Source organism: Pseudorca crassidens, chromosome 3, assembly GCF_039906515.1.
Source record: "Pseudorca crassidens isolate mPseCra1 chromosome 3, mPseCra1.hap1, whole genome shotgun sequence".
NCBI lineage: Eukaryota > Metazoa > Chordata > Mammalia > Artiodactyla > Delphinidae > Pseudorca > Pseudorca crassidens.
In genome coordinates this window covers 125974809-125996711 of record NC_090298.1, presented here as the reverse complement: position 1 = coordinate 125996711, position 21903 = coordinate 125974809, and the positions used below count along the sequence as shown (strand labels likewise).

Genomic DNA, 21903 nt, shown 5'->3' with positions numbered 1-21903 from the left:
GCCCATTAATGGACAAGGCTGCTGCCTGTTGGGGCCGCCGTGGATGCCCCTCAAGGGGGCAGGTCAGCTACTGGCCCCGTGAGGTCAAAGAGACGGTAGCCATGGTTCTGCCAGGTGGCTGTGAACACGAGATTGGACCTTCCAAGAGGCCACGAGAGGCTTCATCTCTTTGGTAGCAGTCCTGGCACAGGACAAGATGCACCAGAGGCCAGCCTCCGGGCCAGGTGGCTGCCAAGGTATACTCACCAGCACCGGGGAGTCTGGGTGTGGCAGCCGTGTCCAGAGTGGGCTTTAGGTTTCAATAAAGGAGGTCACTGCCCCTGACGTTTTGGGTCTGACTGGGATGTGCGGGGCCTACATACTCACCGTAGTCAGTGTAGCGGGGCCAGCAGAAGTGCCGGAGCCCCCCGTAGCTCAGCTGGAAGGAGGGCTCGCTGCGTTTCCGCAGGGCAGCGCCGTTCCTCAGAGAGAGGGCGGCGTGCTCAGAACACCGGTAGGTGATGAAGCCGTACTTCTCGCCTCTGGGGAGAGAGGACAAGGGGAGCGCGTCACTGGGCCAGCTCGTTCGACATCGTCAGACCACCCGCCACTAGGTGAGGGGCGGAAAGCCACGATGACTCCGTAACTGTCTCGCATGGCCCCTCGATAGACACGACAGTCACGGGGCTGACCTCCACAATGGAGTCATAGTAAGAGCAGGCAATCTACTGCGTGTTGGCCCGGGGCTGGCCACCGCCCATCGCCCCACACGCTCTTCAGACCCCCCTGTGATGGGGGGCTGTTGTCACCTCCCCCCTCTGGAGTGAGGAAACAGGCTCTGAGTTCAGAATTTGCCCAAAGACGGGTGGCAGAGCAGGGAAGTAAACTCAGGCTTCCCGCCACGAAGGCTGATCCTTTTCACACTCCCCTCTACTTCCCTCAGGATTCCCATGTTCTAGGATTTGCCACACCTATGCCCCCATCCTCCCAGGCCCGCACCCTTCAAAGGCAGCCTCAGCCAGCCCTTCCTTGGCTGCTAACTTGGCCTTCACCTTCCCTGAGATCGACGGTACTCCGTACACATCTCATCCTTCATGGGAGACGTGTCGTGCCTGCCTGCTCAGCCTCTGCTCCCCGTCCTCTGACAACAGCGCCCTGTGCTCAGCTGGGCTCAGGGCACCAGGGTAAGTCACACAACGGTGGCCCTCCTTGGCCACAGGGATTTGTTCAAGGATGAACCCGTCAGCCAAAGCAGAACCCCAAAGACTCCATCCCACGTCTTTGCTGGAACCGTGAGGGAGACAGACTCCTGCTTCCCCGAGTAGGAGACAAACTTAGAGCTGGAGGCAGCCACTTTGCTACCAGGAGGGAAGCCTGCCTGAGAAGGATGCCGAGGTGAGGGGGACCTAAAGTCAGTTCTACCTGACTCCTCAGTTCCACAAACAACAAGAGAACGAACCCCAACCTACCCATCTGCCAGACAGACTCCTCACGGACAGAGACCACGTGGGCCCTCCTATTACTCAGCACAGGCAGTGACAGCAGATGCCTTGTAAACACTCAGCTGTATCCCATTTCCTGACACCTCTCTGAACCAGGCCAAAGTTGGGACCCTTCTGATTCTTTAAATGTCTGAGACTCATGCGTGCTTTTTAAATCTTAACAAATTGACCCTTCTCCTTAGAGATTAATTTGATTGCTTTGTCTTTACAGGTTATCTTCATTTGACATCCTGAAGACTGCACAGAACTTAAAACAGTTCTATTTGTGTAATGACTTTTTAAAAAAATTGTGATAAAAACACATAACATAAAATTTACCATCTTGAAGTGTACGGTTCCGTTGTGTTAAGTTTGTGTGATGGACCTCCAGAACTTTTTCATCTTGCAAAACAAACTCTGTACCCGTTAAACAACAACTCCCTATACCCCCTCTTCCCAGGCCCTGGCCACCACCATTCTACTTTCTGTTTCTATGAATTTGACTACTTTTGATCCCTCACGTAAGTGGAACCACACAATATGTGTCTTTTTGTGACTGGCTTACTTCACTTAGCATAACGTCCTCAAGGTTCATCTATGCTGCAGCATGTGACAGGACTGATGCCCATCCTTTTTTTAAGACTGACTAATATTCCATTGCATGCATATACATTTTGTTTATCCATTCATCTGTCAACGGACACTTGGGTTGTTTTCACCTCTTGGCTATTGTGAATAATGATGCTATGAACAGGGATGTGCAAATCTCTCTTCAAGATCTTCCTTTCAATTCTGTTGATTATATACCCAGAAGAGGAATTGCTGGATAAAATGCTTATTCTATGTTTAAGTTTTTAAGGAATCTCCCTACCGTTTTCCACAGGGGCTGCACCGTTTATATTCCCACCCATAGGGCTCAAGGTTCTAATTTCTCCACGTCCTCACCAACGCTTGTTATTTTCTGTAGCCACCCTAAGGGATGTGAGACGTGTAATGATTCTTATGCAGAAACTATTCTCTCACTGAAGTTTTTAAAAATTATTATTAAATTAGAATTTTAAAAACTTAATAACTTCGTTTGCAAGTATAATGGGAGATACTTCAGAATTATTTCAAAACCGACAAAGCTTTGACATCTAAGTTGTACATTTATACGCAACCTATTCTTGCAGATCCCCTGACAGATGAAACACTGCTTCCCCAGGTGAGTGAGACACCTGGGCCACAGCTGCAGAGGAACAGAGGGATGGAGCAGCGTGGGGCTTGCAGTGAAGTAAGACTGCAATGCAAGCATGCCTTCAGCCACCAGGAGCTTTTTTTTTTTTTTTTTTTTTTTTTTTTTGCGGTACGCGGGCCTCTCCTGCTGCGGAGCACAGTCTCCGGACGCGCAGGCTCAGCGGCCATGGCTCACGGGCCCAGCCGCTCCGTGGCATGTGGGATCTTCCTGGACCGGGGCACGAACCCGTGTCCCCTGTATCGGCAGGCGGACTCTCAACCACTGCGCCACCAGGGAAGCCCCACCAGGAGCTTTTTGCAGCCCTGTACCAGGGTCTAGGATGGAAAACCAGAAGCTGACACACAGGCTGCAGATCTGGCTCTGCCACTAGGTAGCTGTTCAGTTAACTTGTCTGAGCTCCCCAGAAAGGAGAGCAATAGAAAGAGTAAGAGTGCATACGTCACAGGCAAGTTGGAAAGTTAAGTAAAAGAATGCATGGAGGGCTTCCCTGGTGGCGCAGTGATTGAGAGTCCACCTACTGATGCAGGGGACACGGGTTCGTGCCCTGGTCTGGGAAGATCCCACATGCCCCAGAGCGGCTGGGCCCGTGAGCCACGGCCACTGAGCCTGTGTGTCCGGAGCCTGCGCGTCCGGAGCCTGTGCTCCGCAACGGGAGAGGCCACAACAGTGAGAGGTTCGCGTAACACACACACAAAAAAAGAATGCATGGAAATTGGCTCGCACTTTAGCAAATTATCAGTACATGTTCCCTGCTATTATTGGGTTGCATGATGGTTACCGGTCCTTCCTTCCCCTGCGCTGGCAGTAGATTTGTTCTGCAAATCTTCTCAGACATCTTTTATGCTTCCAGACCTGAACTGGAACCTCTATGCCCTCCACTCCCCTCCTCTGCGAGAGCCTGACTCACCTCTTGCTTCTCGTGAGCACCTGGCACTCCACAATCTCTCCAAACACCTCGAAGCGCCTCTTCAGTTCACGGGAGCTCATGTCACTGGAGAGATTTCGAACGTACACCACGCGGCCTTCACCCTGCCCGAGGGGGACACAGAGGGACCCGTCATCATTGCCTGGCTTCCTGGAGCCCCCTTGGTGGCAGGCTCCCATGGAGTCCTCGTCCCCAGTCCACATCACCTGGCTAAGCGAGTGACACCAGCTGGGGCTGGAGTCAGAGAGGACAATGACGGTCGCTATCCCAGAGGACCTGCCTTGTGAGAGGAGGGGGCTGTTTAGCATCGGATGGGGAAGTGGCCCCAAAGGAAGCAGCTGTTTACTTGAAGGGAATGAGCAGAGACTGGGCGCAGATGGGAGAGGGAGCCGTCACTATGGATGTAACTGCACAGTGAGTAGCTTCTGTATTTGTTTTGAGTCTGACTTTTTCTGGTAGTGGGGGAGGTCCGAGGATGGTAATGGACGAGCAAAGGGGGCCAGGTCGCTATGGGTTAGAGTGGGCTGGGAAAAAAGCAATGGGACAGGGGCATAGGGCTTGGAGCCACCATCATCTTTGGTTTCGCCAGGGTACTGTGTAGACACTGTGACCAAGGGTGACCTTCAGGTGAGCTTGGTGCCAGGCCCCTAGAACTGCCCAGCAGGGGGAGGGGAGGGGGGAAGCCCAGCTGGAACCTCCCTTCTTCCTCTACCGTCTGTGATTGGAAGTTAAAGCCACAGCTATCGGAAGAGTGGCTTTGATTTGCTGGAGAAACTCCAGCTGTGCTCCTGTGGGCAAAATCACCAGGTTCTGGTTTAGATGGGCTTGCTCCGGAACAGGTTAAGGCCTGTGGTTCTCCAGCCATCCCCTTCTGCGCCACTGAGGGCAGGGAGGAAAGCAAGGGCCCGCAGTCCACAGCAGGGCGCTGCTGTACGGTCACGGGAAGTGTGCACGTTCCCTAGGATGGCCTAGGTTCAGCTGCGTGTAGCAATGTCCTCTCCCAGCCTCCTCCGGCACCTTGAATTCACAAGGTTCTTTCCTGCCTCTGCCCCACTGTCCTCCAGAATCTTTGCTTCATTGGCTCCTTTCATCTCTTGGGGCTCAGCTCCTTGAAGATGCCCCTCCTAGACGACCATATAAATACATCAGCCCCACACAGTCAAAACACGACTGTTTCAGACACTTTAGTCATGACGTGATTAACTTCATAGTGCACCTCCCAATCTGTAATTACAGTGTTTATTGATTTGTTTATGAGTCTGTTGTCTCTCTCTCCCTTCTGGCCCAACCATGGGAAGTGGGGACCTTGTCTGTCTCGTTCACTCTTGCCATCCAGCACCTAGAACAGGGCATGTCACAACTGCTGAATGGTCACACATGGTTTCCAGGAAGACGCTCCACATGGTTTTAAGTACCTGCTTCAAGACAGCTGCATGCGTACCTCTGGGGTATGCATACCTCATGTGTTCCCTTCCCTGAAGCACCATGCTGGGGGGGAGGTGGACAATCCAGTGAGAGTCTGTCTGTCTGTTCGTGCTTCTGTCTTACTTTCCCTTCCCTCCTTTCTAAGTGATATGGAGGAGATGAATCCAGCTCCTCGCCGCAGCTTCCTGATGAATTTTCCCTACGGGGTGCTTTGCAGTGGGTCCACCAGGCACTGCCTGGCCTGTGAACGAACTCTGGGAGAAGATTAAGGAGATGGATCAGGAGGAAGGGACAGTCTCTCTTGGTCCCTTAGCCCCGATCGCACCGGGGGACCCTGTGTACAGATGAGTAAACTGAGGCTCAGGGAAGCTGGGGAGCAACTGACGGTCACACCGAAGTGGAAGCAAGGCCAGCTCTGCTCCCCCATCACCGCCTGTCCCCCGGGCCCTGTCAAGCCTCTGACGCTGAGCCCTACGTGCTCACCAACTGCACGCCTCCCAGCCAGCCCTTGGCTGCATTTTGCACGGTGCCACCTTTGATGCCCTTTGGTGACCCCTGTGCTTTTCTAAATGAGAGAAATATAACTACCTCCTGCAGGCCACAGATGACCTCAAAGGGCTTCAGGTCTACGAAGCCCTAGCACTTCCTGATGCCCCTGCTCATCCCCATTCACTCTGGGCTCTGGGGCCCCATTTCACTTACAATGGCCTTTTCCCGCTGCTTCCTGGTGTGCCGGACACTTGGCGTTCTGTCTGAACACGACCCTCTGCTCTCACATCTGTCAGTGAACAAGCAAAGCAGAGGCACTCACTCTCGGCAGGAACCAAAGGGGGACGGGGGAAGGACTTGCTCAGGAGGCAAGGGGTGCTTCCTCCGCTTCTTTCGGACTCGTTCGTGAGGGCAGAACTATGAGAAGGCCCTCCTGAGGGAGCCCGGCTTTCCCCCTCAGCGGTGACCGCCCGGGTTCGCCTGCGGGTCTGAACACGTGACCGACACATACCTTCTGCCAGCTTCTGGGACGAGATCACTGAGAACCACCACTTTGCTAATCATAACCCTTGTGAACCTTTCTATGCCAACGGGGGCGGAAAGGCCCTCTCGCTTCATTATGGTATTTGACCTGAAGAAAAAAAACCATCCTCTGAGGTCTCATGTCTCCCCACTTTCCAGATGAAAACCCTGAGGCTCAGGTTCAGTGGGAAATTCGCGCAAAGCTAAAAAGAAGGAAGCCAGAGCTAGCGGGAGGCCTGCTGATTCCAGACCCGCTGCTCTCCCTCCAGTGGTTGCAGCCTGGCCAAGCAGCAGCCCCAGCAGCCATCACAGCCCCCGGGGCCCCGGGGGTCAGGGGACCAGTCAGCCCAGATGCACAGCCCGAGAGGCTCCTGGATGCCGCACGCCTGCGCCCTCCTGACTGTCTGCACACTGCCCTCTCCTCCTGAGGGCCAGGCTGCCAGAGTGGAAGCAGCAAGGCGTGTGGGGCATGGGTGAGTCCCAACTCTGCCACACGCTGTCTGCGTCCTTGGGAATAAAGCAGAGGATGAGAGCAGGGGCTCTGGAGTCAGAGAGCGTTCCAACGCTGACTTTACCACCTCCCTGCTGGTGACCTCGGGCTGGCTACTTAAGCCACCTCAGCTCCAGTTCTTCACCTGTCAACTAGGGAGAATCAATTGTATCTGCCTCCTAGGCCATTTGGGAGGATCAAATCAGAACATGCCCATAAATGCTTAGCCCAGGAACAGCTCAATACTTGCTGGCTATATTTTTCTATTGAACGTTTTTGAGCCTCAGCTTCCTCATCTATAAAATGGGGATAAGAGGCAGACGCACCCTCCAAGTGCATCTGTGAAGCTCACATAGGGTAAAAGAAAGGGATGTGACTTGCAAACTTTAAAGTACTACACAATAATAGTATCATCATCCATTTGCAATGGAATTGGCGGCCTCCCCCCATGAAGAACTGAGAGTGACTGGAAGGTGCTGTAGGGCTTGTTAAACCAGCTCAAAGTGCTTCCTGTTGACTGTTGTTCGGTAGCAGAAGCACAGGTAAAGAAATGCTGGTCTGGAGAAGACTGATGACTAGTTTTTCATGTTTACCAGCCACCAAGCTCTGCCAGGCAGCTGAGCAGGAACCAAGTTAACCAATTAACTTTCTCCAGTGGCAGAGAAAGCCAGCCCTGAACTTGGCCCAAAAGGGAGAAGAGGAAAAGGAGAATCCATGGGGGTTTCGAGAGAGGCCCCCAACTCTTTGCAGACAAGCCCATGCGTACAGGCCCTGAACAGTTCAGGAGGGGAAGGAGGCCGAGAAACTCCAGCTCCTGCCTTGGGGGATGCGCTTCAACAGGACAAGAACCGTAGCAGCTTCTGAGCAGATGCTGCAGAGGAAACCGCCTAATGAGAACACAGGTGGGCTAGCTCACAGCGACCCCTGGAGAAAGGAGAACGGAGCTGGAAGGAGGGCTCAGAGAGGTCTGACGGAAGATGGCTCTGACTGATCGTCCTGGCTTATGACGTAGAAGGGTTTTTAGAGAAATTGCTCAAAATAAGCTCATTTCGAGTGACAGATAGTTCAGGGCTTCAGCACTGAGTCCACAAATCCCCTAAAATTGAATGCTCAGTTAGACGTCTATGCTCATTCTAATGGGGAAAGGAGGCTTTGCTTTTAATCAGATTTTCAGTTAAGAGCTACTGGTATAGATAAGGAAATATAATGCAGAATTTTCCTAAGGAAAGGTATCTTTCTATTACCTGAATTCTGCTTCTCAGAGCATGGCACTCTGGCAACGTCATCATTCCCTGGGAACTTGTTACAAATGCAAATTCTCCACCTCCACCCCCAGACCTACAAAACCAGACATTCAGGAGGTGGGGCCCTGCCATCTGAGCGGTAACAAGGCCTCCTGGTGACTCTGCACTGCTCCAGACCCAAGAGCACCATCTGGTGGTCACTCAGGTGCATCTCGGGCAGAGGGTTTGGGACCTGCACCCACCCTCCTCAGGCCTCCCCCAGGAAGAGCCAGGTCCTGCTGTGAGCAGGGAGAGAAGCAATCTATCTCCACCAAAATATGCCAAACTTCTATTCTTTCTGCCCAGCCCCCCATGGAATTCTGGACCAGCTCCTTCTACAGTCCGGTTCAGTGAGCAAAGATGGTACGAGCAAACAGGCTCATGACACATCATCCCTGTGCGAAGGTAAAAGAGCTCCCACGGGGGCGGCTGACTGCCGGAAGACACTGTGCAACTCAGCAGCACGGAGAAATGGGAATAAACCTTATCACTGCTTTAAATCCCGGTATTTTTTTTTTTTGAACATAGATTAGAATTATGCTGATCTTTCTTTCACATGTAAACATCACATAGGTATTACACTGTGTGGGTATATTGACCCTTGAACAACATGGATGTGAGCTCTGTGGATCCCCTTACACTGGGATTTTTTCAACAGTAAATACGACAGTACTACACTGTCGGCAGTTGTTGAATCTGCAGATGCGAAGGAACCTCGGATAAGCAGGGCCGGCTATAAATTACACGGGATTTTTGACTGTAGAGAGGATTGGTGCCCCTAACCCTCGCCTTGTTCAAGGGTTAACTGTATATGTTTACACAAAAACCTAACCATTTTACAAATATAAAAACAGAAACAGATGAATGAGGGGCAAGTTCATTTGGATATCAGGCCACAATAGGCCAAAAAGTGAGTTTTCTTCCTCCCCCGAGGCCAGGAGATTTGGGCCACTCCTGACTGCCACACAGCAGGCTTTGCCTGGATACAGGACTTGCCCACAACTCCCCAAGGAGTCCACCTCCAGGGCCTCCGACCAGGACACTGACCACACAGGGAGACGCAGCCCCAGTTTCAGGGCTCCTCTCTCCCCTGACACCCTGAAACTGGGGGGTCCTCAGGGGTCCACCACCCATCCTGAGGCCACCCGTCTATCCATACCTGAAGGTCCTTCGCGTGGCTGGTGACCGGGAGCGGCAGGACGAGGAGCCAGAGCTGGAGCGGCTGCGGGAACAGAGCTGCCGGCTGGCCTTGCTCGGTGGGCTCTGGTAGGGGCAGTGGTCAGAGCGAGGGGGACTGACCCCTGAGTCCTCGTCATCCTCCTCCTCCTCGTCGTCCTCCTCTAGGAGGAAGTTGCTCTCGCCACTGCTGCTGCTGCTGTCCTCAAAGACGGTGTCGTATTCGGGGCTCTTGCAGGAGGCCAGGTCTTCATCCTCCAAGGCTGTCTCCAGGAGGCCAAAGTGCTTGGTGAGGCTGGCGCGGATCTCGTGGTCTCTCAGCAGCGTACTGTCCTTGATGGGGACGCCGACATCACAGCTCCCGTCTTCCTCCCTGCCAGAGGCCTGTGCCTCAGCCCGCGGGGCCCCTTGCTGGGGCCAGTCCTCAAGGTGGACCCCAGATGGCTCCCAGGACCTCAGCACCTTCCTCTGCAGGGCGCCGTCTGGCTTGAGCACCTGGCAGTAGTCGTGGTCTCCAAAGGAACAGGAGAAGGGGCGCTTCTGGCCAGCCTGGGAGGCTGGCTGGGCTGCGGCATGCCGCAGGTGGGACAGGAGCTCGCTCCGCTCTGGGTGCTTCTTCGGCAGCTTGCGGGCAGCCTCTGCGGCGGCCCCGAGCCGGGGAACCTCCGGGGTGGGAGCTATGTCTTTGCCTGGGCTGTGCTTGATGTCTGGCTTGAAGGGGTCTTCCTCTGTGGGCTTGTACGGAGGCGTGGTGGGCGGAGTGAGTCCTACCCAACCAAGAGGAAACACATGTGAGGCAGAGACAGATCACTTCTCCAAGGAACACTGAAACCCTAGTTTGGGATGGCAGGGAAGTAGCATATATGGCGCCACTCCCCAGAGCCAATGGATGGCAGGCATCACTAATCGATTACCGCACTGCGGACCGAGCCTGGACGTAGCCTGGGACTCCTCCTCACACAGTCCATCAGTAATTTTTCAGAGCTGGCGTGTGATGAAAGCCCTTTGCCATCCCTTCTGTAGTCTGGCAACGGTAGCCAAAGCCTCCAGATCATCCAAGATCTCTCTTCCTGCTCCATATCCAATCATTCCACGAGCCCTCCCACCGGTCGTTCCAAATGCCTCTTAAGTCTCCCAGGGTGCAGAGGGGGCAGGTACCATAGGTAACATCTCCCACCTGGATTTGACCACCACAGTGACCTCAGTGGTCCTGCAACTGACCTTGGACTCCATCTTCCCCCGGGCATCAGCCAGAGAGCTCTTCCTTTCTGGTGCTCCCGAAGCCCACAGGATCTAGACGAACCCCTTCGGCCTGGCATTCCTCTCAGCCTTTGGTGGTTGTGTTTGCCTGACCCCCCAGTTCTGCCACAGAGCAACACCGGGTGGCCAGTCTCCTCTGATGCACCTATACTGCCGCTCCTCTGTGCCTCTGCTCATGCCAATTCTGTGGCCGGGGATACCCTTCCCTTTTTTTTTTTTTTTTTTTTGTCTCTCCAACTTCTATGCATCCTGCAAGCCTAGCTCAAATATCTGCTGCTCTGGGTACTTTGTGAATCTTCTCAGGCCACATCCTGCCCCTCCCCACTCTTCCCCTTCCTCTGTGCTCCCAGAGCTCTTGCACAGTCTTTGGAACAAGCGCATATCAAACAGTACTTGTCATGGTGTGAGTCTGTCGCCCACATAAGACCGTGGGCTCCTTCAGGGGAAGACATGTGTCTCTTTTCATGTCAGATCATGTGCCAACTGTTGGCAGCTAAACAGCTGAACCTGGGCCCTGACTCTCCTTATAACGCCCTCAATGTGCAGCTCAAGACCCGGCGTAGCCTGTGCAGCGGTGGCAAGGAAGGCTTGATGGGGCACTCCCTAACTGCCCGAGGGGCTGCGTCCCCAACGGCACCCCACCAGCTGAGCCCCCGGCTCACCTGCTGTGCCACAGAGCTCCACTGTCAAGGTCTGCTCGAAGCTCTTCTTGCCAAAAGGAGGGTCGCCAGTGGGGCTGGGGAGCACAGGAAGGAGAGAAGTCAGTCAGCAGCAGGCTCCACCTCCCCGAGCATGGCAGGAAGGCAAGGGGACATTGTGCCAGGCCCTGGTTCTGCTGCCCACGAAAGCGATGCCTGGGGAGAATTTTCAGGGGAACTCTCTCCTGGTTGTTGGAGGAAATCAAAGCTGTACAGCTCTTTCAAGGAGACATGGGAGAGACTTGAGGGAGGTGGAGACAGGACAAGCATTGTCAGCCTCCTTATTTTATGATGGAACACCTGAGGCCCAGAGAGGAGAAGACACTTGCCCAAAGCCACACAGCACTGTCAACTTTTCCCCATGAAATTCTCCACCTTTCCCCTGGGCCTGCTTCTAAAAACAAACTCCCTTTCAAGGGAGCCCAGATCCTAAGAGTCCCATATGGCAATGAGGGCAGGGGTGTGGGGACAAGGACCAGGCTCAGGGGCCAATGAACCACCCTACACCCAACCAGATAAGGTCTCCTGGAGTCATAAACCAACAATTTCTAAAAATCTACCTTTGCGACAAGGCCAGCATGAGGCACCTGGGAGAGTCTGAAAAGAAGACAAAAAAGAAAAAAATAAGATTTTTCCCAACATGGCATGGCTAGCAGATGTTTCCCTCTGAACTTCATCGGTACCAAGCACAGCTTCTTTCAGGCGTGTGACCCAAAAGCCTCTGCCACTTTTAGGGACTGGCAGGAACAACTCAAATCCACCTTCATTCCCCCAGACTCAGCAACATTAACAGCTGGCAGATCTACTGATTCTGCAGAGTTGATGGGAACCAGGGCGACCCCTTCTGGCCAATCAGTGTAGCACAATGGTGAAGCGTTCCAGCTTCCAAGGCTAGTAGTGGCTGTGGGCTCTGCCCCAGACAGATGCAGGACTAACTCGCTGAACCGACCATTAGCTATCTCTGTGCCTTTGTTTCTGTGTCTTAAAATGGGAATTATAACAGCACCCACCACACGGGCTTCCCGTGAGGATCAATGGGGATAATCCGTGTCAAGTCTTAGACCAAGCCTGGCATAGCGAGTGCATAACAGATAACTGCTGTATTATTATCCCCACTATTGTTACCATTTAAAATGCCACTTCACTGTGGAGCTGAATTTATAGACTCACACCCTCCATCACACTGCTACCCAGGGAGTCTTCTTTAGAGCACTTATCACAATTTGTCATCACTTTTCCTTTCTTGCCCACTTTTTGACTGCCTGTCTCCCCCACTGAAACCCAAGCCCCAAGAAGGCAGGCATCTTGCTGCTCGTTCATTAAGGACACCTGGCCCATGCATGATGAGAAACTCAGAGATGGGTAGGAGGTTCCTGAAGATCTGCCCAACGAGCCTACTGCACAGGAAGGGAAGCTGAGAGACAGAGAGGGAGAGGGATATGCCCAACCCAGGGCTCCTGGTTCCCGGGCAGTGGGGTCTGCCACACCCTGGCCCTGCCCCCTCTCTCGGACCACCAACTCCGACTACCTCCAGAAGAGAGCTGCGGACAACTGGGGTCCTCGTCGGTGTCCCCACACCCGCTCTCACAGGGGCTCTCCAGAGCTGGGATCTGGGGTCCCCGTCGGAGCTGCTGGTCTTGGCCACTGTCCTCGTCCGCGGGGCTGCCCAGCTCCCCCTCCACGTGGTAGGCCTCAGGGGCCAGGCGCAGCGAGGGCAGAGCCCCTTGGGGCTCCGCGGGGACCATGGGCTCATCGGTGAACGTCAGCCAGGGGCCCAGCTCCGGGTTCAGTCTCCTGGAACGCCGCACGGGGCACACAGAGCTCTCCTGCTTCCTCCCCAGCTTGGTCCCCGGCAGGCCCCGGCCCGGCCTTTTCCGGCCCCACTCCTCTTCCTCTTTTTCTTCTTCTTCCTCCTCCTCTTCCTCATCTTCCTCCTCAGGCTGCAGCCTGGCCAACCGGCTGATGTGCCCTTTCACCTCCAGCCGCAGCGGGCGCAGGCTGGGTCTGGGGCCCGAGCTCTGGGGTGAAGCCGCGACCCGCACCTCCTCCACGGGGGAGGGGTGGCCCGCAGAGGCCTGGCTGTCTTTGGGCCTGGGCCGGGCCCGGGGTGTGAGGGAGGCGTAGACAGGCGTGGCCAGGCGGTAGGGTTTGCTGACATCACAGAGGATATCTTGAGCCAGAAGTTCCCTCAGGATGGAGAACTCAGCCCAGGTGGCTTTGGAAGGGTGCTGGCACCGAGGCCGGGGTCTGACCTGCTGGGCGGGGCTGCTGCAGGGCTGGGGGTCTGGCTCTGGGGCCTGTGCGGGCAGCTTCCTCTGGGGAAGGCAGTAGGTGTGCATGTAGCGAATGAGCTGCACCATGGCCTGCATGTCCTCCTGGGACACCTGGGCGCCGGGGTCTGCCCTGCCCGGTGCTGGGGAGTCCCAGGGAGAGGCTGGAGCCGGCTGGGGACTCGGGCAGTCCTCACCCGCCTCCTCATCCTCCTTGGCAGGGACCCAGGGACTCAGGGGTGGTGGTGGCTGGAGGACCCTATCAGGGGAGCGAGCTTTAGCCCGGGGGCAGGACGGCACCGAGGTGAGGTGCTTATGCAGCTCTGTGCAACTCCGGGTCTGAGACTGCATCATGGGGGCCTTCCTGTCTTGGGCGCTGTCCATCTGGAGAGGAAAAGAGGCCAGAGTGAGGAAGGAGACCCACACTGCTTCTCCCCGCTGCCCACCCCTGCAGCCACTGGCCAGGCCCAGCGGGTCTCACCTGGATCGTCAGAATTGCCAGGTTTCACCACTTCATCCCCAGCTTCCAGCACAGAGCCTGGCACTTAGCAGTGCTCAGGGGATGAGGAATGAAGGAATGGCCAGACTCCTAACAGGTCTCCTAGCTATGGATTTTGCCTTTTCTAGATTTACTGCCAAAGCCCTGCTCTGACTACCCCACTCCCCTGCGCGGAGCCTTCAGAGAGAGTGCCAGGAAGTACATTAGTGGTTGCCTGGGGCTGGGCGTGGGAACAGGGATTAACTGTAAACAGGGACACTGGGGATCTTCCTGGGATGATGGAAACGTTCTAAAACTGGATTGTGGTCGTGGCTGCACGACTCTGTAAATTTACTAAAAATCACTGAATCATACTTTTAAAACAGGTGCCTTTTATGGTATATAAGTGGCACCTCCATAAAGCTGTTAAAAAAAGAAAAAGAAAAAGAACAATTCAGTATCTTCCCAGTACCCGTGGGGTAAAGGGGAGGCCCCCTGGCCAGGGGTGCTCTGCAATGTAGCCCCACCTGACCGCTGTCTCCAGCCTTATCTGCCCCCACTGGTCCACACAGGGCCTTTGCTCCCAGTGCAAATGTCTCTTTGCTGGGGCCAGACTGGCTGTCAAGGGTGTCTCACGCCCCTGGTGTGCCCCCTAGCACTCCAGAGGGCAGGCTGGCTCAGGAAGGAGCTTAGCTGCTGCCCTGTTGACAGAATGGAACATGAGGGATGGACCTCTGTTTTGGGAGGTCAGCCAGGACAAGTAGGGAGGGGGCACAGGGACAGGGTCCGCCCCCCAGGGGAGCCCAGGCAGGGGACAGACTCCTACAGAGCCACTGTCTGAGAAAGATGCCATCCTGATTCTGCCCCAAGGGGTGGGACTGTCCGCAGCAGTCCCCTGCAGCAGTGTCTGGGGACAAGAGGGGAGGGCTGGGTGCAGGCTTTGAGTAACAGGAACGCTGGGAAATTACCTCTGAAACCTCTCCTTGGAAGTCTTGGAAGATGGAGCCCAAGGAGGAAAAGGGACTTGCTTCCCTCCTGGGTGCTCAAGATAGAGCTTTCAGCTCTCCGATGGCTCCCCACAAAGAGGAATCCAAACTCCTTATGGCCTCCATGGTGCCAGTGAGGACCTTACGTTTCCTTCTGTCGCCGCATTAGCATAAGCTTCCTGAGGGCAGGCCACATCCTCCTCGTCCCTGCTCTAACCCAACAACTAACACAGTGCCTGGAACACTGAGGTACAGTTGACTCTTGAACAATGTGGGGGTTGCGGGGGGTAGAACGGCCACGCAGTGGGAAATTCACATATGACTTCTAGTCAGCCCTCAGCAGCCACGGTTCCTCTGCATCTGCGGATTCAACCAACTGCGGATCCTGCAGTACTGTAGTATTTACTACTGAAAAAAAGTGCAAGTGGTCCCATACAGTTCAAACCCACGTTGTTCAAGGGTCAACTGCACACGAACAAGCCCAAGGCTCTTTCTAGAACCCCAGACTGGCCTGGGTCTCAAGCAGTGCCCAGCATATCAGTGACAAGGGTTGTGTGATGAGCAAAGAGGGAAGCTGGAAGTGGACTGAACTTGATGGCCTCTAACAAGAGCGGAAAGGTGCACACCGCCCTCCCCAGAGACCCCCAGAGGCCTGGGTGGGTCTGGGGGCATGTGCAGAAATACCTTGACCCAAGGCCGCTGACTTCTAGACCTGAGGCCTGCCTGGCGCCAGGCGGTCCCTTCCTTCTGGCTGTCAGAGGTCGAGGCTGGGTAGGACGTGGTGAGAAGGAGTTTCTGCAGCTGTGGGAGGAACAGAGAGGAGAGGAGCCGGGGCTGAGCTGCAGCCAGAGACAGGGGAAGTGCACCTCAGGGAGAAGCCTGGCCCAGAGCCAGCCCCTCAGGACCAACCACACCCTGATCCCAACATCACAGGGCCATGGTGGAACACAGGAAGGGCACTTAATGACCTAGAATATGTTCCCAATATATTAAGTACAGAAAGCAGGTTGTGTAACAATCCCAAACCCATACAGGCATCCCAATATAATGTAAGTCCTTTTGAGAGTTCATAACCTAAGAGGAATATCTGTGATCTTGAGAAACCCAGACAGATGTTGGGTGATGTCTACCCATCTTACTGTTGAAATATGATGCACACACTTGATTGGGACATTCTGCATACACTCGTAGTACACATACACCACTTTCTGTGACCTTTCATGAGGCGGGATTCAATCATACAAGAATATATATATACACATCACTTCCAACCCAGCCAGCTGTTTTCACACAAGTGGAAGCTGCTTAAGCTTGTCTGGCTTTTCTAAATTTTCTATAAAAGTTGCTGAGCTTCTGTACCCGGAGGAAAAGTGCTCAGTGTATCCCAGCCAAGAAAGCAGGGAGCTGAGGACGCCTGGGGGTTTCGCCAGGGATCCTACCACAGCCAAGCTTGAGAACAAGTCAAGAAACATCATGGGCTTTTGCTACAGCATCAAGTGTTTCCTCAAGGGACATGACCCCCAGGAGGATTGCCAAAGGCCTGGGGACCAAAGTAAAGGCCACTCGCCACTCCCCTAGGAGCTGGATGAGCCACACCACCCTACCTCGACCCCAGACAAACACACACATCTGTGATTCTCTGGCGTGGACAGGAAAAGATTCTTAGACCAGAGGCAAGGGACCTGGTTCTGCTTCAGTTCAATCCCAGCTCACTGTGAGACCTTGGGCAAGTCCTTTCCCTCTCCCAGCCTTGAGGAAGAGGGAAAGGACTGGGAGAAACCAGCCTTGGTTTCTCCAAGGTAGGGGGTATGTGTGTGTGTGTGTGTGGGGGGGGTGTCTGTGTGTGTGTGTCTGTGTCTGTGTATGTATAAAACAGGGGCATGGGCTTCCCTGGTGGCGCAGTGGGTGAGAGTCCGCCTGCCGATGCAGGGGACGCGGGTTCGTGCCCCGGTCCGGGAAGATCCCACATGCCGCAGAGCGGCTAGGCCCGTGAGCCATGGCCGCTGAGCCTGCGCGTCCGGAGCCTGTGCTCTGCAACGGGAGAGGCCACAACAGTGAGAGGTCCGCATACTGCAAAAAAAAAAAAAAAAAAAAACAGGGGCAGGTAGACTAAATGATTGGGTCTTTTTTGACTCAGGGGTCCCTCTAAGAATATGAGAGAAGCTACTGACCTCAGAAAAACATATATGTAGAGGTCCACGGGTCCCCATTAGTCCAGAGGTAGACTCTCTGGGACCCATGTCTCCAGGTTAAGAACCGGGTGTCTGTATAAATTCTCAGGGCCTTTCTAGAACTCTGTTGGTATGCGGGTTGTCTCAATGGTGAACCTGTTTCCTGTGTGCCTAGCCCAGTGCCTGAAACAAAAGTGCCGTCTAAGGCATGAGAGGGAACAACCGGTGACCAGCAAGGGTCACTCTCTACTTCTTCCAGGGTGGTCCCTCTCCAGAGTCCCATACAGAATTCCTCTTGTTCCATGACCACCACCACCGGTTGTGCTGGGACTATCACTCGGATAGCACTTTTTGAGACACTTCTTTGTACCAGGCACTGTTCTAAGTTCTTTATATGTATAAATCTGCTGGACTCCTCCCAACCGCCTTTGAGATAAGCACTATTATTAACCCCACCTTACAGACCAGGAAGCTGGGTCAGAGAGAGGCTAGGTGCCTAAGGGACACATAAGCATTCATTGGTGGGGCTGGGAATCAAACCCAGGAGGTCTGATTCTAGTCTGAAAGGAAGCACAACACTTATCAGCAGAAGCCACAATGTGGGACCGAACATATGCTTGTATCCGGCACACATAAGTGCTTACTAAATATTTCACACTGCTTTGGGGAACTTGCAGGCAGCGGGCAAGAGGGCAAGGGGTCCTGGACCAGGAGTCAGAGTACCTGAGCTCTGGTCCTTGCTGGCGCACCAACTTGCTGTGTGACCCTGGGAGAGGCCCTCCCCTCGCTGGGCCTCAATTTCCCCAGTTGCACTTTACGGTCACCAAGGGCCTGTCCGGCTCTAACTCTTCACGACCAAAGACCCCTTCCACCTCCACCAGGCTCCGATTTTCCAGCTAAGTCTCGCCAGCCCCTAGGAGCTACAGTGTCAGGGTGAGGAGCCCAAGACAGATGAGCTGTTCTTCACAAGCCAGGACAGCTGGCTTTCTGGCACCCTAAGCCCGAGTCAAGGGTAACTGCTTTCAGCAACTTCTGAGGTCCGGAACCCTTTGGAATCTGAAAAAGCTGAGACCTTCTCCCTAGAAACCTGCAATGCCATGTGTACGTTTCTACATTCCACGGACACTCAGGTAGCAGTTAACTTTTGCTGGTGGAAGTACGAACCGGTCCAACCTCTTTGGAGGGCCAACTGGAAGTATTTGTCTAAACTGAAAAACCACATAGCCTACGACCAAGGAATTCCTTTTCTAGGAATGTATCCACTTACAAATGGCCAAGGCCAGTAACAGGACACAGACTGAAGCAATGGAGCAATAAAGAAGTTGAAACAATGTACATATCTGCCAACCAGGGAGTTGGTTGAAGAAGTATGGTACATCCTTATGAAGGAACACTATGCAGCCAACAAAAAGGATAAAACAGAGATACCTCCGCTCATTTGAAAGAGTTCCCAAGACACACAATTCACCTGAGAAAAGCAAGGTGCAGGGCAGTATATAATGGAGGCTTCCTTTTGTAGTTAAAAAGAAAAGTGGAAGAGGAAAGTCACACAACAGATCAGTAACCATGGTTACTTCTAAGGTAGGAAAAAACAATTATGAGATGGGTAAGGAGGTTGTGCTTTTAACTATCCATACTTCCTGCTTGAATTTTTACTGTGTGTGTAAGCATAATCTTTAGGAAAATGTTTATATTTAATTTCAAGGGTTTAACACACACTTAGCGTCAATCCATGAACTCCCAAAGGGCCTACAGTGTTGCAGGTGAAGCCCAGGGAGGCCTCCCATGGCCAGTCCAGGCTGCTGCCCTGAACCTCTGCCAGTGATGCACGGAGACCCCTGCAGGGGCTGGAGCTGGTTTTCCAGCACCCACCACCTCTACCACCAGACACCACATCTCAAGCCACCACCATCGTTTCAGTTGGAAACAGATTCTCACCAGCGAGAGCTCATCCACTTCAGGGGCTGAGGCTGGGGCCCTCTCCAGGGAGGGGCTTGGGGGCGCAGATGAGGGGACAGGCGAAGCAGAAGCGCAGGAGGGTGCGTCTCCGTCATCCAGGGCTGGGAAGGCGGCCAGATGCACAACATCTTCGGGGATGTCATCCAGGGTTTTGGTGAGCGCTGCCAGGAGGGCCTCATTCTCACTGTCGATTATCTGCAGTGAGCAGAGGCAGAGAGGGGACACGGTTAGTCAACGCCTTGGGCTCAGCGACTTTGTGTAGAAATCTGCTCTGTACACACAGCTGCACTACCATCACCCTCCCGCCAAATCCACTCAGATCCTCTGTTTGCTGGGACGGCAGATGCCCGAGAAATGTGCTATGGACTCCAAGAATCAAAGAAGTTTACGAGAAGGCAGCAGGTGGAAATGGAAAGGGGCCTGGCCTAGGAGCCCCAGTCTGGACTCTGCTGCTCATCAGCATGTGACCCCAGGCCCAGGGCTGTCCACGTGAGGGACGCCCGTCCCCTCCTCTAAGGACAGCCGCTTCACACCACGGCCTCCTGCGTCCAAACCCCTGGACAGGGCCCTGAGGCTGCTCTATGCCAATGGTAGCCCCAGGTCAGTCTCTCTGACCCTGGGGCCCAGGCAGGGGGTAGAAAGGCTGGAAGCTTCAAGGTTCAACCGTGACAGTGAAAGCAGAGCAATAGGGAAACAGCTACCATCCCCTGTGGGTTCCGGGGGCTTGCTGCCTCCTTCACGCATGGAGGGGCAGTCAGTGCAGCGGCTAGGAGCCTGGGCTCTGGAACTGGGGCTGAATCCCAGATCTCACGTTTATCAGCTGTAATCTACTTCATAAGGTTATTGTCAAGGGCTGAGTTAACATATGTAATATGCTTAGAAAACAGTGCCTGGCACCTAACAAGCACTCATTACTACTACTACCACCACCACTACTACTACCACTACCACTACCACTACCACTACCACCACCACCACCACCACTACCACTACCACTACCACTACCACTACCACTACCACCACCACCACTACCACTACCACTACTACCACCACTACCACTACCACTACTACCACTACCACTACCACTACCACCACTACCACTACCACTACTACCACTACTACCACTACTACTACTACTACTACCACTACCACTACCACTACCACCACCACTACCACTACCACCACTACCACTACTACCACTACTACTACTACTACTATGATTCCTGCTATGATGATGATGATGATGATGATGATGATGATGATGATGATGAAGATGGGGATGGTAATGTTGGTTGTGGTGGTGGTGGTGATGATGATGTTGGTGGTGGCAATGATGATGCTGGTGGTGGCGATGGTGGTGGTGGTGAGGATGGTGGTGGTGATGATGGTGATGTTGGTGGTGATGATGGTGATGTTGGTGGTGGTGGTGGTGATGGTGGTGGTGGTGATGGTGATGGTGATGGTGGTGGTGGTGGTGGTGGTGGTGGTGGTGGTGGGGATGATGGTGATGATGATGGTGGTGGTAGTGATGGTGGTGGGGATGATGATGGGGATGGTGGTGGTGGGGGATGATGGTGATGGTGGTGGTGGTGGTGGTGGTGGTGGTGGTGGTGGTGGTGGTGGTGGTGGTGATGGTGGTGATGATGATAATGATGGCGGCAGTGGGCAATTCCTCCCCTCCTCTTCCCACCCCCCCGGCTTCTCCCAGCACATATGTACTGAATGGCTACTCTGTGCCTGGTGTTGTCTGGGCACTGGTGACACAGCATCCCAAGACTGATACAGCCCCTGTCCTCATGGAGTTTACCCTCCAGTGGAGAAAAGAATTAAACAAGGAAACAAAATCAGATCATTTCAGAGAGTGAGACAGCCTGGCAAAAAAATAAAAGGAAGCTGTGATGGAGAATAAGAAGGTGGTGAAGATTCATAGGCTATTTACAGTGGTCAGAGAAGGCTGTTTTAAGCAGCTAATACTGAAACTTAGGCTTGAAAGATGAGAAGGAACCAGCCAGGCAAAGAGCTGAGGAAAGAAGATTCCAGGCAGAGAGAAAACCTAGTGCCAAGGCCAGGGACAAAGAATTTGGCTAACGAGAGGAATAGAGAGGCTTTGTAAATACTGCCTCAGGTAAACCCCACAATAACCTCTGGGGGAAGGATACTATTCCCATCACCATTTTGCATTTGAGGAAACTGAGACTCATAGAGGTCGACCGATGTGTCCTGGGTACGTTGCATTCATCCACACAGCAAATCCAGGGCAGAGGCAGGGCCTACACTGAGCACAGCACACACACATGAACCAAGAAGCTTCCTTCCCCGATGTCTCAGACATAACACGAGGGTCAGCGTGCGCACTCCCAGCCCCCCGGCCCTGGGGCACAGAGATCACACTGCTATCAGGTGAGGCACCGAGCACCTCGTTCAGTAACCCCCGGCTGCTGGGCCTGTTCTGGCAGGAGGCAGTTCTGTCACATGATGCCTTCCCCAGCACTCTTTCCCATCCCAGGTCAGGATGTTTATCCTTTCTTCAGGAAGTTCATTCGAAATACCCCTGTCGTGACGGCCTTTTGGCTGCATGAAATCTGTTCCAGGCCTTGCAGCCGGAGCAGCAGCTGAGTAATTCGAAGGGGGGACATGGGGAGAAGAGAAAAAATGTGTTTGTGATTTTGGAACAGAGCTAAGAATAAAAGAAAAGGTCAAGAGGTTTTGGCTGAGCCTGACCTGGGCCCCGGGGATGGGAGTCCAAGGGCAGATCCAGGCCCAAGAACTCTGGTTCGGGAATGCAATCGGGCTCAAGTGGCAGCCTCTCATCCCCATCCTCAGGCCAGAATCCCAACCCTGTGTTCCCAGAGCAATCTGCCCAGCCTGATGGGGAGTTAAGATCTTGGGAGCTGGGGCTCAAGGACCACTCTTGGGGCTGACCGTGGCAGCAGCTCTGCCACTGACAGGGTGATCCTGGGCAAGTCATTTCCCTCTTCTAAGCCTTGCTGTTTTCTGGTCAACGGGAAGACAGGATCCCTGGTTGGCTTCCCTCCAAAGGCTGCTTGGAAGGCCAGTTTGGAGGCAGTGACACA

The 21903-nt window shown here is 53.9% G+C and overlaps 1 protein-coding gene across 4 annotated transcripts in view; it reads right to left on the bottom strand.

Moving 5' to 3' along the window:
* PPARGC1B (PPARG coactivator 1 beta) overlaps window positions 1-21903 on the bottom strand; it is a 113944-nt gene that overhangs the window by 8274 nt on the left and 83767 nt on the right. For all 4 annotated transcript variants that reach the window (XM_067732233.1, XM_067732235.1, XM_067732234.1 and 1 more), the window contains 9 exons: window positions 18809-19024; window positions 15384-15500; window positions 12494-13619; window positions 11526-11562; window positions 10930-11003; window positions 8991-9774; window positions 5750-5825; window positions 3605-3726; window positions 367-521 (listed from right to left, as the gene is read on the bottom strand). In XM_067732233.1, the coding sequence (XP_067588334.1) occupies window positions 367-521; window positions 3605-3726; window positions 5750-5825; window positions 8991-9774; window positions 10930-11003; window positions 11526-11562; window positions 12494-13619; window positions 15384-15500; window positions 18809-19024 (2707 nt within the window). The remainder of the gene's footprint in view (window positions 1-366; window positions 522-3604; window positions 3727-5749; window positions 5826-8990; window positions 9775-10929; window positions 11004-11525; window positions 11563-12493; window positions 13620-15383; window positions 15501-18808; window positions 19025-21903) is intronic.